This window comes from Pogona vitticeps, chromosome 1 (genome assembly GCF_051106095.1).
Source record: "Pogona vitticeps strain Pit_001003342236 chromosome 1, PviZW2.1, whole genome shotgun sequence".
Lineage (NCBI taxonomy): Eukaryota > Metazoa > Chordata > Lepidosauria > Squamata > Agamidae > Pogona > Pogona vitticeps.
In genome coordinates this window covers 302,433,177-302,451,112 of record NC_135783.1, presented here as the reverse complement: position 1 = coordinate 302,451,112, position 17,936 = coordinate 302,433,177, and the positions used below count along the sequence as shown (strand labels likewise).

The 17,936-nt window shown below is 45.9% G+C and overlaps 1 protein-coding gene across 1 annotated transcript in view; it reads left to right on the top strand.

Moving 5' to 3' along the window:
- Positions 1 to 7,915: 7,915 nt before the first annotated feature.
- DLL4 (delta like canonical Notch ligand 4) overlaps positions 7,916 to 17,936 on the top strand; it is a 28,083-nt gene continuing 18,062 nt past the window's right edge. Inside the window, exon 1 of the mRNA XM_020793782.3 lies at positions 7,916 to 17,882. Coding sequence (XP_020649441.3) covers positions 17,829 to 17,882 — 54 coding nt within the window. The 5' untranslated portion in view covers positions 7,916 to 17,828. The remainder of the gene's footprint in view (positions 17,883 to 17,936) is intronic.

Genomic DNA, 17,936 nt, shown 5'->3' with positions numbered 1-17,936 from the left:
GGGATTTGCTGCTTGGGTAACAGCCTATCCTCCATATTATTTTACCCAGGCTTTGTGCTCTGGAGACGGCACTCCAGCTTTGCAAACAGCGTCTAAGTAAAACAGGAAGTAGCAGTTACTGGTTATAGGTCTCTGCTCAATTGGTGTAGAAAGTTATGCTAGGGGCTACTTCCGACAGAGGGAGAGGTTATTGCACCTCACTAGGTAGCTACCTTAAGTTGGGCAGCACCCAGCCAATAAGGTGCTGCCTCACCAGTCTGTTAACCTCATGAGGTGCGTGGGGTTTAGGGTGAATGCTGACAAGCAGATCAATAACCCTGCACCATGCAATAATTATAAGAAAACATCTGCCCTAACGTTGGGCACCTGGAATGTTTGGACAATGACCCCTGGCTTTTCTGACAATCTGCAGAAAATAGATGACATTTGCAAGATACCTGTCATCGACATGGAACTGAGTAGGCTGCAGATGGACATTGTTGCCCTGCAAGAGATGAGATTGTCAGACTCAGGATTTGTCAAAGAAATAGAATTCTCATTCTTCTGGCAGGGAAAACCATTGAATGAGACCACGGAATATGGTGTTGGTTTTGGGGTTAGAAATAGTCTGCTGAGATCCACCTACTGTGGGGAGTGAAAGAGTTCTATCTCTGCAGCGCCACTCATCAGCAGGACTGGTCACCCTCATTAGTGCATATGCACCAACATTGTCATCCACAACAGAAGTCAAAGGCAAATTCTATGACGATCTGGCAGCTACCAAAAAAAAATTCCTCAAGAGAGAGAGCCACTGTTCATTCTTGGAGACTTTAACGCTACAGTTCGTGCTGATCACAATTCTTGGCCCACTTGTCTAGGCCGTTTTGGCATTGGAAAGATGAACGAAAATGGCCGACACTTGCTGGAATTTTGCTGTTATTATGGTCTTTGTGTCAGCGACACGTTCTTCAATACGAAGCTTCAACACAGAGTTTTTAGGAGACATCCAAGATCAAAGTATTGGCATCATCTCAATTTGATCCTCACTAGACACTCTAGCCTTCCTAGTATTATGATCACACACAGTTATCAGGGTGCTGATTGCGATACTGATCACTCCCTGGTGTGTAGCAGAGTAAAACTGCAAATAAAGAGATTGTATCCCACGAGAAAGGAAGGTAGACCACGTATTGACATCAGCAAGACTCACGATCAGGGAAAAGTGGAGGAATTTGCCCAAGCGCTTGAGGAAACTCTTCCAGGCCCAGCTGATGCAAATGCACCTGAACGATAGGAACATTTCAAGAATGCTGTTTATAACACCACCTTGTCCACATTTGGCAAGAAGACCAAAAAGATGGTAGACTGGTTTGAAGCTCATTCAGAGGAATTGACACCAGCCATTGAGAAAAAGAAGAGAGCTCTGGCAGCAAAAAAAAAGCCTGCCGTACTGAGTACAACTTGCAGGTTCTTGCTCGCAGCAAAGTCCAACAGGCTGCCAGGAGACATTCCAATGATTACTGGCTTGAGCTCTGCTCTCAGATACAGATAGCAGTGGACACAGGTAACATCAAGGGAATGTATGATGGTATCAAGTAGGTTTTAGGTCCAATACAGAAGAAATCTGCTCCTTCGAAGACTGCTACAGGTGTGATAATCCAGGACAGAGCACAGCAGATGGAATGCTGGATGCAGCACTACTCGGATCTATATTCAGAGAGAATGTAGTAACTGAAGGGGTATTAAATAACATTGAGTGCCTGTCTGTCTCTGAAGAGTTGGACAGTGAACCAACTTTAGCAGAAATAAAAGTGGCTTTGGATGCCCCTGTAGAGCCCCTGGCGCACGCCTGGTGGCTGGCAAGGCACCAGGGAAGGATAACATTCCTGTTGAAGTACTGAAATGCTGTAAAGAGATCATCACCACTGAGCTGTATGAAATCTTTCCTCTTTGATGGAGGGAAGGTGGAGTACCACAAGACATGACGGATGCAAACAGTGTCACAAAGAAGAAAATTAAAATTAAAATTAAAGACAAAACCTTGTGGTATCTTAAAGACTAACTGCTGTATTTCAATGTAGCCCAGATAGACTTCTGCTATAAGCCTGTCTCTCAGTCAGATCTGAGCAAAGTACAATTGCTGTTGTTTTTCTGGGCCGTGAATTCACGTCATGAAGCCTGGTTACCATTGCTGCCCCATCCCCATTGACTCTCCATGCCCCAGTGTGGACTTGAATCCTGTCTGGCTTTCCGAGTCCCACTGTCACACACTCTAACCACTTCGTCCCACTGGCTCCGGAGGAGGGAGGCGACAACTCCCAGCACCGCACAGCCAGAAGCCTAGGAGATCCTGGAAGTCCAGAGAAACGAACTTCTCCCACCTCTTCTTCTGCTCACGGTCGCGGCAGCTTCCCTCCGAGGAAAGGGCCCCCCTCCGGGGAGGCCAAGGAGCCTCTTCAGCCCCCACCCCACCTCGCCGCGGCCTTGACGACCATTCAACCCCTCGCCCGATCCTTCGTCTGTTCCTGCGTGTTGTCGCTGACTCTTTCCTTCTCCAGATAAAGAACGGGGGCGTGTGTGTGTGTGTGTGTGTGTGTGTGTGTGTGTGTGTGTGTGTGTGTGTGTGTGTGTGTGTGTGTGTGTGTGTGTGTGTGTGTGTGTGTGTGTGTGTGTGTGTGAGAGAGAGAGAGAGAGAGAGAGAGAGAGAGAGAGAGAGAGAGAGAGAGAGAGCGCAAGGGAAGGCAGAAGGGCGCTCACGAGGGATGAGAACCGGGAGGGCTCGGCGGGGAGATTGCTTCTGGCTCCTACTGAGGGGGAAACATCGCTCAAAACAGGTGCGCCCAGAAGGCTCTGACCCTGGCTCGCAGGAGATCTCAGCAGGGATGCGCAGCCAGGTCTAGAGGAGAAGGCTTAGGGGAGCGAAGGATAAGAGGTGGGGTGGGGCGGGGTGGGGCAGACCGCGCGGAAGTTCTGCACAGAGCGCCTAGAAGGACCGCGGAATTACCTGCCACAAGATCTTGGTGGCTGCCAGCTTGGACTACCTGGAAAGAGAATGAATCAGATTAATTCCTCAGCGGCTCCTAGTCAGGATGGCTCTCGCGCGCGGCCAGCCCGGGAGGCAGCCCACTCTGAGCGCTAATTGCTAGGCAGGACGCGAGGGAGGGAGAGTTCAGGCACTGGACTCGTGTCGGTCCTCCCATCGGCAACCGGTTGGCCGCTGAGCGAGCGGAATGCCGGTTCGATCCATCAGGATGCTTCTTCAAAGAAGCCAGCAAAACGGCGCTCTTCCCGGCACTCAAGGATGGCTACCGGGCGCCTGTAGCTCCTGCTCGTCAGCTCCTGGGCCAGTGCTAGGGAACAGACTCTGGAGTTAGGTTTTCTCCCCTAAGAAGTCTGGCGGCTTGTAAAGGTTTAATAAGTAACTTCATTAATAGAAAATAGTTGGTTGTTCGTTTGTTTAGCATTTCATTGGGCTGGACACGATCCAAACCTTACAAAAATATTTAAAACAGGGATCAAGAGTCAGACTCTAATACTGTATGGCAAAAGTCGAGGAGGGCGCATGCCATTTGTGGGCGTGGCCAAAGAGAGAACGGGCGGAGCCAAATTGCTGATGTTAATCAGCAGTGAAGGCACACAAAATTCAAGGCGATTAAGAGCTGCAGATGATAGAAATAATATTCTTACTTTTGCTCCATTTTATTAATTTATATTTTTGTCCCCCCTTTCTACAAAAGTTTTCCTAGTTTTCGAATAACTCCTTGCAGTCTTGAATGTATGTGCCCTTACAAAATTATATGCCGATGATAGCAACAGCTACTCAGTATTCCCGTTTGGCAGATGAGGAACTGAGGCTGAAAGGTTTAACTGGAATCTCAGGTCCCAATTTAAGACGTCTGTCTTCTGAGTAGATCCCACTGGGTGTCGTCTTTCATTCTATTCCATCCAGTATATGAGAGGTCGCTTGTCCCTCCATAATCTTGGTTGGAGATGGTGAGCTGGAAGGTGCTTCTGCACTCAGGTCGAGGCATCTGAAATCCCGCTGATGGTCACCGTCGGAAGAGAATGCGGGACTGAATGGTCTCTCATCCACCAGGGCTCTTTCGTGCCCCTCTTCCATCTCTGCGGAATGCTGTTTGTTGCCCTGGCTGTCTTGCTGGCAGTAGGATCCTGCTTCTCCGTCCTGAAAATCGAGAAACGCGTTGAAGTCCTGCCTAGGTTCTGCAAACAGAGATCACTCTGCGCCGCTCCGCCCACACCGATTGATCCACTCACCGAAGGGAGACGACTTTAGGCGTAATCCCAGAATCTTTTGGAACGCCCTGAAACAGAGCAAGCAGAAAACAAACAAACAGCAACAAAAGAATCATCTGTACATGTACAGAGTATCTTTTCATCATCATGATCGATTATGCGATAGCACAATCGGGGCTTCTTATTTTCCAAGGAAGCATTCGGATGCCTTTTAAAAACTAGTTTGCTACAGAAGTCGGAGGCCCTGAGTAGCTGTCCAAAAGAAAAAGAAAAAAGAATAAAAGCAGTGGGTAGAAGACGTCAAAACCAAATTGTTCGTACCAAGCATTAGAGCCATTGAATTAAGGGGCAATGTTAAGCCAACATTTATGTTAAGTCTCATTGATTCCACAGGTCAACTAGTCGGGACGAGCAGCTGGAATTAGCTCCGGGAGCGGTGACTGGCAATGGTACTTTTGTCAGGAGACCCTTCGCCCTCTGCTTTACTGTAAGTTTTCTGCTGGGCGCAAACCGGGCAGATTGACTCGTGTTCTGGTTCTGTTTTTGAAGAAGCGATTGGGTAGTCGGGCCCCCGCCTGATTTAGCTTGGAGGGGGAGAAGGGAAGATCTGGAGCTGCTGTGGCATCTGGCTTGGGAAGAAAGGAAGAAAGAAAGAAAACAGAGGGAGGGAGGGAAAGAATGTCCCGCGAAGCTGTTACATTAAATTGGAAAATCGATTTATTGAATGGCAGGTGTTCGCCGCCAGACAGATGGAGAGAACTTGAAGGCATAAACAGGCATTTATTCGTATGGAAAGGAAGCCATCGATTTGGCAAGAACGAGTCCATAGTAATCGTTATTCCATTGCAGAGAAAAGGACTGGTTTTATGGCTTAAACCTCTGAATGACAAGAGAAAGAGAGGCTGGCATTTACGGAGCGTAACTGAGCCCTGTCCAACCAAATTCAACACCCGGCGAGCAAAAGAAAGCCGGTTGGTTAACACGCTGCCAAGGTGCCGCTCCAAGAGTTGCTTGGATATGGGCTCCTGGGCGGATGGGGGGCGGGGGGGGGGGAATGTCTGGCAGTGACCGCTCCAGAATTGCCCGGAGTGCATTACAGACCTTTGGGTCATGAGCGGTGCTCCTTATAAGTTTTGCCAACAGCCCCTTGAACTGGGGCGGGGGGGGGCGGAGAGGCGGAACAGTGAGATCAGAAGGAACTCCACATTCTGGGCGGATGGCTCGGATGTATGCTCCTTTGAGGCCAATGGGACATGCCTGGAAGGAAGTGCATTTCGGATTGGTGAAGGTCTGACCGCGTTTTAACTTGAATTTTCGAGTGCGACGAAATCAGGTCCTTCCCCTGCGCTTAGACTCCCCTGTAGAGCCCCTGGCGCACGCCTGGCGGCTGGCATTTTTTTCTTGCGCGTTCTGTCTTTACAGAAGAGGGCAAATAACAAGAGTATTTATTTGACAGAAGATTAACACCCAAGAGTTGCAAACACCCACACCCACAGGCTCACGTTGTGTCCCCGGGCAAGATTAACTCGCTCAACCTCAGTTGGCAATCTGTAAAATGGGAGCCCGAGAGAACTACCTATTTAAGGGCCCGGGCGCCAAAAACAACGAAGTCTAGTTAAAAAAAGTACACAGTGAAGCCCTGTAGCGCACGAAGGCTGCAGGAAATTAGGGTAGGTCTCGTTGGAACAGGAGAGCCCCGTTCTCACTAAGCCAGCAGAGGAACTGCTTCCTGTCATCATCATCATCATCCCCAACAGGTCCTACAAAACCACCGAGGGCCCGCCAAGTGGCGGCCCGAGCGGTCCGCGCCGTCAGACGCGCCGCGCCAAACGCCCTGGTTTAAGCCTCCGGGCGGAGGGGGGGGGCGCCGGCGGCGGCGGCGGCGATGGGCGAGTCTTCGCCTCCCGCCCCGTCGCACAGCAGCGTCGAGTTCCGCCCCGCCATGAGGCATGAGGCAGGCCTCCTCCTCCTACTCCCTCGCCTACAGAGCCGCCCGCCTCAGAGCCCCAAGGGCGACCCCGGCGGGCGGGCGGGCAAGCGGGCGAGTGGGCAGCCTGCTTGCTTGCCCGAGGCCAGGTCGAGCGGCCGCCCGTGCTGGGTCCGAGGGAAGCTTTCTCTCCGCAAAAGCCGCTTTGCCCAGGTTGCTCGCAGCAGCTGCCGGAGGGGGGGGGCGGAGGGACGGCCTGCGGCAGGTGTCCTTTGTGGCGCGCTCCTGGTGGCGGCGGCGGCCCCGGGTGTCTGCCGGCTGGGCTGGGCTGGGCTGGGCCGGCCCAGGCCTTCGTGTTGTGGCCGCCGCCGCCGCCGCCGCCGCCGCGGTCTTCGTCCCAGTTGGCACGTGGCGCGCTTGGCTGGCTCGTGGCAGCTCCCCTGGAGCAGATGAGGCACGCGCCGGCCTCATTACAATGTGAATGGAGCCATGTGGCAGCAACAGTTTGCAAATCTCCCCGCCTTCTGTGCTCCTCGGGAAACATTTCCAAGCACTTGTCTCCCAAATCGACCACATTAACACCCCCTCGCCGCGCCCGGACTGGGACGGGGGTGGGGAGGCTCTCAGCAGAGACAAAAACAGGCAAACTGGGAAGGAGAAGGACGCATTTTGGGGGGGGGGGGATCGGAGGGGCCTTCGCTCTTCTTCCCTTTCGTTATTTGCAAACCAGCAATGCCAAATTACAGGTGTGGGGTTTAAAACCAAGGTTATCTTTTTTGGCGTTGCTGCCCCTTTCAGCCCTTTAGAGGGAACTTTGATCTCAAAACAAGACTGGCTCCAATCGCAGCACTGCCCGAGAGAGCTCTTAACTTTGTGAGAAGAGCAGGCTGAGACCAAACCAGGTTGAAGGGTTTAGTCTAGCAGGTATTCCTTATCAGTGCTGGTTTGTGTCTGTGTGTGTTTTTTTGTTTTGTTTTGGGGGGGCGGGGAGGGAGGTGTTGTTATTCCGGACTCTGTGGAGTGAAGCTTACAGCATTACATCGGAACAGGTATCACAGGAAGAGAAAAACTGGCTGGAGAGCTAATGCATCGATCAGGGTATCGTACAGTAATTTATTGGACAGGCAGAGTCCTCACATGTGCAACCAGCCTCACACACACACACACACACACACACACACACACACCACACACACACACACGTCCGTTCGATTGTCCTCCAACCAAGACCGCCCTTTAGGACTTATGGGAGCTGCAGTTCAACACCTTTGGAAGCCACCAATTTAAGATAGTCTGAATCCCAGGAACGGAGTGAACACTGCTTTCCGGAGATGCGTGCGTTGCCACTCGCTGGCCGCGGGCCTCCTTGTTCTCCAAATTTCCGCGGGAAAATCTGAAAGAAAAAGTGGGGGACATCTCCAAGGCCACCTATTCAGTTGGTGGCACCTATTCAGTTGGTGGCAGAAGTGAAACCTAACCCCAGATTCCCCAGACCCAGTTCTCCAACCAAAAGACCAGGACTCTGATTACACACTCGCATATGCTTGTGATCCCACCACCACCTCAACCCAATTAGCTACCTCGCTAACGTAATTTACAGAACAGATCCTATATCCAGGATTGTTGTACGGTACTGGCCATCGAAAAAAACAGGAAAGCAAAAGTAATAGAAAAAGGAGATCGAGGCAAGAAATGTACATATAACTTGCACTGAGAAACTGCCTAGTGTGAGGTAGTGGAGAGAGTGATGGACTAGGACTTGGGAGATCTGAGTTCAAATCCTCGCTTGGCCATGGAAACACACGATAAGGGTGATCGGATGAAACTTTAAATGTCGCACTTACCTTGAAAGCGCTGTTACAGCCGCTGTAAATCGGTCCCGATTTGACGGCACAGAAACACGGACCTGCTTTGAAAAGTACCTGTATCCAGAAGACGCACACGCGTACCCCTCCTCCATCTTCGGCCAGATCTTTGCGAGCTGCCTGCGAAGAAAGGAACGACTGTTGGATGGAGAACCCTTTGTCGCTTTGGGAGATCTAACATCACGAGGAAATGAAATGGGTACCTCTCTGAAAAACTACACCGGGAGCTGTGAGGCTGTAGATTACACATGTTTTAAAGCTGTAAATCCCAGTTGTCCAATTCAGGAGAGCTGCACAAAAAGGCAATGGGACTGAAGTACCAATCTGGTTGGAGCTGACCTCTGCAACTCTTGACTACAGGTACCCGCATTTTGGATGGATAGTTAGACAAGCTATGGGGTGGAGGGGATGATGCTGTCACTGGAGGGGGCGGGGGACTGGCTATATGAAGCAGAGATTTACTAAGAAGAGCAATTGTATCAGAGGGTCTACTCCAATTAGCAAGCACTTCTCAATACGTCTTCGCATTCCAGCCTTGTTACTTGATACCCGGAGGTGCAAGGGATGAAATCAGAGCCTTTTGCATGGCAGGCAAGGATTGAGCCAGAAATCAGCACTAGAAGAAAAAAAACCATGACCAAAGAGTCCCTTGCAGATTACCTGTACAGGGTAAAAGAAATAGCAAAGAGCAAGATCAGTCAGAGACCTTTGTCAGTCTGGAGGAGAGAGTCCTTGAACAGTTGGTTTCAGAGTGCGGCTTCCCCAGACAAGCACAGCATCAAACTAGAATGTGGAAACAGAAGGATTTAAAGGAGGGCTAGTGGTGAGAGAAGATAGGAAGGGGAGTTAGATGCTGAAATCAGTTTCTATACAGGGACTTGAAGATTCCAGTCCAGACTAGTTGTGACCAGCACGAAGATTAAACAATCCCCTGCACATCTCAGGCAACTGAGTCTATGTACCACAGTCTGACATACACACTGAAACTCCATTTGGAAGCACCTTTATTATCTTAAGGCTCTACTTGCTATTTAACCCATAGTTTAACTCAATATAACAAAGATTTAGATATTTATATAAACTTTAAACCTTTAAACCTGCAATCCAGAACAATCCCACTAAAACAGGTTACCCTTAGAGTTGTCTGATTTTGTGGCCTAATTGGTAATGTTGTCCAATACATTGCTTTCCAGATCCTTTGGATTACAAATCCCATCAGTCTAGCCAGCATAGCCAGTGGTTGGGGATAGTGAGAGTAATAATTCAAAACATCTAGAACACACCACATATGATCTCCTATTGTCTGACACCCTCTTTCTTCCCAAAGTCCTGAGTACACAGCAGATGTACCCAAGACAGTAATATGTGTTTTATAATAGCATGATTAAACATAAAATATTTCCTATTATTCAGAATCTTAACCTATTGTTTTAATTTTTCCTACGTCATTTTCATCTCTATTCATGACCATGGCACAGAACATTAATTATGAAGTTGTGTTTCTTGTACAAAAGCTTCCCTTGCCACATGGCAACTCAGAAGTCTTTCCAGCCATGCTTTGTGAAATGGTGTAATAGTCCATTCTCAGGAGAGATTCATGGCCAAAGCTTATCTTTCTAGCTGGGATTTTTAAAAAACTTTAATTTTTTGTTTCCTTGTTTGATTGTTTGTTTGATTGATTGATTGATTGATTGACTGACTGACTGACTGACTGACTGACTGACTGATTGATTGATTGATTGATTGATTGATTGATTGATTGATTGATTGATTGATTGAGCCCAAAAACATCTCCAGATTTTTTTTAAAAAAGCCCTTATTACTTGATCTTAGGGAAAGCCATACAGTATTTCTTTATTCTTTCAGCTGGCTGTGCAAATACCAGTTGACTTGTGCTGAAGTTCAGTATAACAGTAGTTTTAAACAATGCTAGTAACTAGTAAAGTCCCATTTCATTTACCAAGGTGTACATCAAAATACAGCAGCACTACACAACTGCAATTATATGCATGCCAAACTGCCCAAGATCATGTCCACTTTTCAGCAGCTTTACACTACCATTACTTCCATCTTAACACCTCAGCCTGAACCTTTGAAAGTCTGCTGCCAGTCAGAAATAGTTATTTATTTGATGTATAGTTCCTTTCCTCCCATGCATGGGACTCAAGATAGCTCACAATAAAGTTATATAAGTAATACAGTACAAATCATAATGAGAATAAAAACATTAAAAGTTAAAATGCAGTCTAGACATAACTATAAAAGAATTGAAGAAATGAACATGAATTTGACCAAACTCCGGGAGGCAGTGGAAGACAGGAGGGCCTGGCGTGCTCTGGTCCATGGGGTCACGAAGAGTTGGACACGACTTAATGACTAAACAACAACAATAAAAGAATCTGGAATTTGTGCCATGGCAACTGGACTTCTTTCTTCTTAGGTTGAAACATTTCATTACTCATCCAGTTAGCTTCTAAGAAGCCACTTGGATGGGTAGTGAAACATTTCAACCTAACAAGAAAGAAGTCCAGTTGCCATGACTCAACTTCCAAATAACCACACCTGGCTGACTGAGAATCTTCACAAACAATAAAAGAAGAAATACAGCAAATAAGGTCAGTGGCCCAAGGCCTGCCTGAATAAAAAGCTTTTTGCCTTCTGGTGGAAATCTAACATGGAGGCAACCACTTAGCCTTCCTCAATAGGGAATTCTAGAGTATGGGAGGGGCCACATAGAAAGATCTTTCTTGTTCCTGTAGAAGGTGCAGCTCACAAAGTAGTGTGACTAGAAAGGGAACCTCCCCAGAAGATCTGAAAGCCAGGGTAGGCTTGTATGGGAGAATGTGATCCTTCAGACAGCCTGGATCCAAATCATATAAAGGCTTTGGAGGTCATCACCAGCACTTTGAATTACATCCAGAAAAAGCATGTCGTCTGTGACATCATTATAGGAAGGAAGTTATATGCTCTCTTGTGGCCTTTGCTGACCAATAGTCTGACTCACCTTAAGGCAACTTCAGACATTTACATAGCCTTTGAACCTCTTATAGCTGCAATCCAGAATGATTTAACAGGTTAATCAAACAATGAAGTCAATGACTCTAATAAAGAAATAAACAGAAATAAAAGAATTACATTCCATTTATTTACTTCAATCTTTCTTTCTTTGTTCATGTCAGAAGCAGCACAGTACTATTAAGAAACGTATCAGATAATTTTCACCCAACAATTTTCAACATCGAAAGCATTTGGGGCAGCTAGCAGCAAATCGCCCATGCTACATATTGAGGAGCATAGAGTACACTGACAGAGGTGTGAAGTTGCCTTTTTTTTTTTTTTTTTTTTTTGCATTTGCAAAGGATTGTATCAGTGCAAAAGGAAAAAAAAACACAACTGTTTTCTTGTGTTTATTTTGGTTCTGCAAACTCCACTCTGTAATTTATTACGTGATTTCCAAGTTCATTAAGATTGGCTCTGCCCATTTTAAGAAGTGGATCGTTTTTTCCACATTATATGTTCTGGCATTCTCTGCTACTCTTTCAAGATTCACAAAAGTTCTGCAAAAAAAAAAAAAACATTTCTTGATTTTAGTCTGGAAAAGGCAGAATGCTAGCAGAAAAGTGGATGTGCATTTGATGTAGATGCTTTGGGTCTTTTTCACTGTCAACTGCTACCTCTCTTGCAGCGCCTCTTAGGTAATTCATCTTATCAACAACAGTTAGCTTCAGGCATCCAGCAATTATTCTAGAGATTTCATGGTATGCTATGCCTACCTTTTTTGTATGGGCTGACCTGTACCTCACCAGGCTCACATATTTGCCCCCAGAGCAGCACAGGGCCAAGGCTGTAATTCTTAGTGGTTGTGGCTGTGTGCCCCAATTGGTTTCCTTCCAAAGACTTTTTGCTTTATATTTTGGTAGCATTTCTAAGAGCATGCAATTCAATGTAACACCTAGGTATTTGGGAATAAAACAATAATTTAGCTTGACACCCTTCCACGTAACTTAAAGTTTCCATTATACTTGCCTATTTCTTATATGGAAGGCACATACAGTATTCCAATCTAGGTAGGATTGGACTTAAGTTGATTTATGCCACAATAATATCATAATATAGTTCCTATCATAATATTTTTCTAATTCATCCATCAGAAGATGTTCTGTCATCTGAAAGCTGCCCAACTAAGCAGCAAGTACAAGATCATAAGCACAAATAAAATGTTGGTACCTTGAGGAAGTGATTGGTTGTTGGTGTAGTTATTAAACAAATTAGGAGCCAGTACATTGCCCTGGGTTAGGCTATCATTTTGAGTCCTCCATTGACTGTCTTGTCCTTTGATTTTGCAAAAAAAAGGGGGGGTTCTGTTTATTTCAATTAAACATAAGACAAATGATATCAGGCCAAAAACAAAAGAAATATTTAAAAAAATAAAGAAGACAAAAACATTGTGGCACCTTAAAGGCTAACTGCTACATTTTAATGTGAGCTTTCATAGACAAGTCCTCTTCCTCAGAAATAAGAAACTTTTAAGAAGACAGGCTTTCTCTGCACAGGGCAAGTGAACTAAACTCTGAGCTGGATCACAGCATAAATCAATGATTAAATCCTTAAGAGGGTATAAATCAGCCTGCTTAAATATATTGTGTGAGTAAAATAAACCATTAGCAGCACCATCCTGAACCTGTAGAATTTTCAGTGACATTAACAGGACATGTCCTCCAAGTAACTTGTGTCCAGGATCAGAGTTTACAAAAGCAGCATTCCCAGTATTTATAGCACTAAAGGTATAGTGCCAACAAATCAAGCTATATGTTTAATTGAGTAAAACAATTTTGGGTACTATTATTTCTTCAGAAATAAGCACATGCTAGGATCTTGAAATTGCAAATAGATTCAAATTGGAGGTCTATAAGAAACTAAACTCCCTGTCAAATCAGCTCCTGGTCAAATCATTGTAAGTGCCCTATAGAATGCAGTTGTGTGGTATTTACAAGGGGGAAAAAACCCAGAAAATGAGACACCTAGACCAGATTAAACATTCCTCAAAAAAGGGTCTCTGAAATAACACTAAATATCACTTGGCACAGATCAGTTACTTTTTGCCAGCATGTATGTATCTTGTCATACTCAGGGCAGTCAAAAGCTTTCTGCTTTCATTGAGGTAGCAATCCTATACTCAGAGTAACACCCAGCGGAGTCAAATGAACTTTTTCTCCCAAGTAGACATGTGCAGAGTGTGCTGTACATCTTTATGAGAATTCTAGGAATGACTGTCAGAGCCAGATGGCAAATTGAGTCAACTTATTTTATTGCTTTAAAATCTACAGAAATACCATTAATTGGGAACAAAAATGCATGTGACAGACACACTAATGAAGAAGATTATGTGTCTTCAAAGATGACAATGATTCTTGGGGTAGCTTTAAAACTAGCTGGTTATATTTACCATAAGCATCCAATGATAGTAACCCACTCCTTCATATATATTCTTCATGCATATGAAGTGGCCTACAATCCACAGATGTTTATGTCAAACAAACTTGCTAGTCTTTAAGGTGCCAGAAGGCTCCATATTCTTTTGTTGCAACCATCTCAGATGTTGCTGGTTCTGACATGCATATGCATTATCCAAAAAACAGAGGGTTTTTTCCCCTTCATAATATTATCCTACCTATATACAGATCTAATTGACTAATACATCAATTAAAAGTCATACAGTTCATCCACTCAGGCTATAATGCTGTATCCACTTACTTGGGAGTAGGCCACATCAAACTCAGTGGCGCTTACTTCTGATTATACTCCTATAGAATGGTCCTGCTAAATACATTTATAGTTGGGCAGCATTTCTAGTTCCAGTATCTGGTACAGATTGTGGCTGTAGAATCCAGCAGCAAGAGTTCATTCTGGATTAATTCATGTGACATCTAAGAATATGATCTTAGGTTGTGGCAAGCAAGCAAGTAAACATATAAACAGCTGAGGCCCACGCAGGTCCTATCTTGAGTACTCCCATATGGTTGGTACAATAGAGGCAAAGAATCAATATAACCATAAAAGACTATACTCCAAACTTACTCTCTGCTAACTTTTAGATCCAGCCACCTTCTGTTAGTTATGGCAACATTTTATCTAACCTCTCTGTAAACAAAAAACAGGTGGTGTATTATATTTCATATCTATTATTTTACTACATGCTCCTTAATAGCTACAACAATATAATACCCTTCATGTTTGAAAAGGTTTCACATCTGTTTTGTACCACCAGAAAGAGGAGAGATTTTGCTGGGCAGTGTATATGCCACTAAAATAATCATTCCATGGCAGGAGAAGTGTTTTGAGAAGAGAAGTAGTGGCAAGCTGAAAAGAAAGAGACTAGGTTTCCTGGGGACTGGGCCTTTCACTACCCAACCATCATAATATTTTGAACAAGGAAGAAAAGTTGATACCCACAGCATGCAGATTAAAGCATAAAATTCTATCTCTGAAGGTGCATGTTGGGAGAATTGCAGCCAGCTTTGGCGGAATCGTGAAAAGAAGAAAGGAGTGCTGCTTGTCTTGCTTTAACCTACATTAGCTGGGAAGAATAGAGCGAGTCCATATGGTAGATGCTGCCTGTGGATCTCCAGCACCAATGTGATGCCCTGCTCCTACACACAGCCCGGCTTGTGCCAGATGGTGCCTAGGCCAAGTGGCCATGCGTGGGGTGGCTCTGGTTAGCCTAATAAACCTCCAATACAAGTCAAAAATCAAAACACACACATACTAACATCTGCTAGAGCCCGCAGTACCCAGCTAGCCTTTCAATAGTGAATTAAAAAGCCCCACCGCCCTTCTGTTCCCCCTAGGTTAGGCACTCATTACCATTTATCAAGCACTGATATTATCTGGCCTCCCATTTTATTTAGTACCAAAGCTATTAGGATCAGATTTGATGTTGACAGTTGATGCTGAAGCAGATACCCTGGATGGGCAGAGAAGATGAGGAGCAGCTCCTGGATCTTTTGCCCTAAGCATGGCATGCTTTCTTCCCAAACTTGTTTAACTTTATGCCTTCTTCACTCAGGGCAGATGAATGTTCTATACTGGGAAGAAAGCTTCACTAACTCTATAGGACTACTTTTCCATCCAAGGAAATGTCAGTGAGAGCTGGTGTTTGAGACACACATAAAATGCTTTCTTAAAATGCTTTAGAGCAAATGTTAGGCACTCCTTGACTTGGCATCTTTAATTTTAAAAAACAAACAAACAAACCCTTCCTTCATCTATTACATCAAAGTACTAATGTGCAGGTTACAAAGGATTTAAACTAAGATAAAGAGCAAGAACATGGGTTCTCTTTTTTTAAGAGAAAATGCTTTTATATATATACACTTCTCTATTATGGATTTTAAAAAGAATGGGTGACCAACCACGTGTGTGGTGTCACTGGATCTGTGGAAGGCATCACAGAAATCCTTGATCTTTGCAGGAAGTAGAAGCATTCTAATAAGGTGAACATGACCACCGGATTTGAATATTAAATCAGTAGGTGTCCAGCAATTTATAGTCACAGTTTTAAAAACAAGAAATTAAAAAGTGCAAACTTTATCCGGGGTCATATAAGATCATCTGAAGTTTACATACATTTGGAAGCAAGTGATTTCCCCTCCCACCCACCAGCAGCCATCTGGCATGCTCCAGCTTTGCTTATCCTTGTTGGTATTGCTTATCTAAATCATCATTTTTTTTGCTTTTGGTTCTGATAAGAGTAGGAATGCAGTTGTGATCGTTTTACACAGAAGTTCCTTTCATGACTCTTTTGGAAGAATTGATGACAGGAATCTCTTTGGCTTAGACAAACATTCACATTTCTCTGTTTACATTTTCTCTAAGGAAAGCGAAATAGCATAGAACACACTCTAAAGTTTGTTTGGGAATTAGTAAAAAAAAAAAAAAGCTTCACCAGTTTGTTCTCTAAAATACGGCAGCAATTTGTTATTTTAGGGTTTGTATGGGTTTTTTACAGGTGAAGGGCAGCACAAACCTTCTGGACAGGGGCTGGCATAAAGGTGGCAAGACCTCATTATCATACAGCTGAAGGTTTATCTTCTCCCTGCTGCTCCCCCCCTCCCTCCCTTTTAACAAGCTGAAATAAAAGCCACATGAAAGGCCTTCTCTGTGCTTGGCTTTAATGAGGGACACGCGACCCAACAATGAGCACACATTGCAGTCAGACCAAGGGGTTTACTGGCACACCCACCAGCCCACCGCCAGGAGACCATGTGAGCCTATAAGATTTCTGTTTTGCACAAGTTAGAGAAAGGTGAGGCACCCCGACGGCGATCTTGTGCGGTGAACGCTAAGGAGAAGGGTGCTCTCCGACAGAGCCGGGTCTTCTTCCATCTCAAGAAGGGCCAGAGGTGGTGGGGGCGGTATTCTGAGTTTCTTCTCTTGGACCTCACTCTCTCCTTTCCTCGTCTCACTGAAGAAGCGCGTTTATCTTCTTAGGGGGTGTGAGAGTTTTATTCCGTGAAACAGCCGGCGGCGTTTTTGAAGGAAAATTAATTGCACGATACATTTCTTCACTAAACTGCACATGATTCTTTACAAGTACAGTACGGGGGAAATATACTAACGTGGGAAGGGGGGGCAATGATTCATTAAACTGCATTGGGGGAGGGGGAGGCCGAACAAATGTCGAGAGCTTGTGCCTCCTCCTTTCTTGAATGTTCAACTGCTCTAATTGGTGTTGGTAGAAATGCCCACAACAATTAGTGAGACACCGAGGGTCTTTCCGCACGTGCGCCTCACGCTGGAGGCGAGTTAATCAGAGTGACCTGCCAAACAAGCAGCATGTAGATGTTTAGAAGGGGCGGGGAAATCCGCAAAGAAATAGGTACAGTATTTCGGTTTCTCAACAAGCAGACTGACGTCTCATTTCTACCTGCTACCAAGAGCGTGTAGGTGTCTATATCCGTGTGTACACGTACACACGTGAACTCGTGCTTCGGATTTTATCAGGGTTTTTTTTAACGTGAGATGGCTGTCCATGTAGAAGTTAGATGAATGAACACGGTGGTTTTTAAAAGGACACCTTTTTCATCTCTGAGCGCTGCCAGTGGTAGAGTTTCCTTCTCTCTAGGAACACTGCGTCTGATTTCCAGGGGAAGCATCTCAGTGGCGAGAGCTGTAAATATCTCAACAGATGCCCTGCTTGTTAATAATCAGCTCGACTCCTTGGTGGTCAGTTTACAAGCAGCAGTAGCAGCAGGGTATTAATTCTGGATCTGACGACTCTCGGCAACATTTGGTTCCTCTTCCAGAAAGATGAAAAAAAAAACGGGGAGGGAGGGATCTCCTGAGTCTGACTGACAGTTTACATAATGAGCTCGCGGGGACAAGAGGCAACTATATAAACAGCTCGAAGGGCAGCAAGTTTTCCACTCACTGAGCGAGCGCGGCCAGCCCGGCGGGAGGAGGAGCAGCTCAGCGCCGCGCCGCGCCGCGCCACACACACCCGCCCGCGCCCGCGCGCCTCTCTGGAGTTTACAAAGGCGGCCAAGGCGAGAAGTTTCCTCGGCGAGGGCAGGATTAATCCCACGAGGCGGATGGTTTAAAGCACCTGGATTATACTTTCCTGTGCCGGCTGGGGAGCCTTTGGCGGGGGAGCCTTGCCCGCAGACCTCGTCGCAGTGCCTGCGTGCGACGACTTGGGAGCTCTCCAGACAGGAGCGCATCCTTGGCCCACCTGAGGAATAAAGGGCTCGTTGGAAACCAACCCCGGGAGGAGTTTGAAGCCTTGAGCTACTTATCCCAGGAGGATGGCCGCCTTGCGCCTCTTTGGCTTGACGTTTGCCTTAGCAATTATGCTGCAGGTAATGGCACAGCCCCCGGCCCCCGGGGGTTCTTCTTTGGAAAGCCTGGCCCCG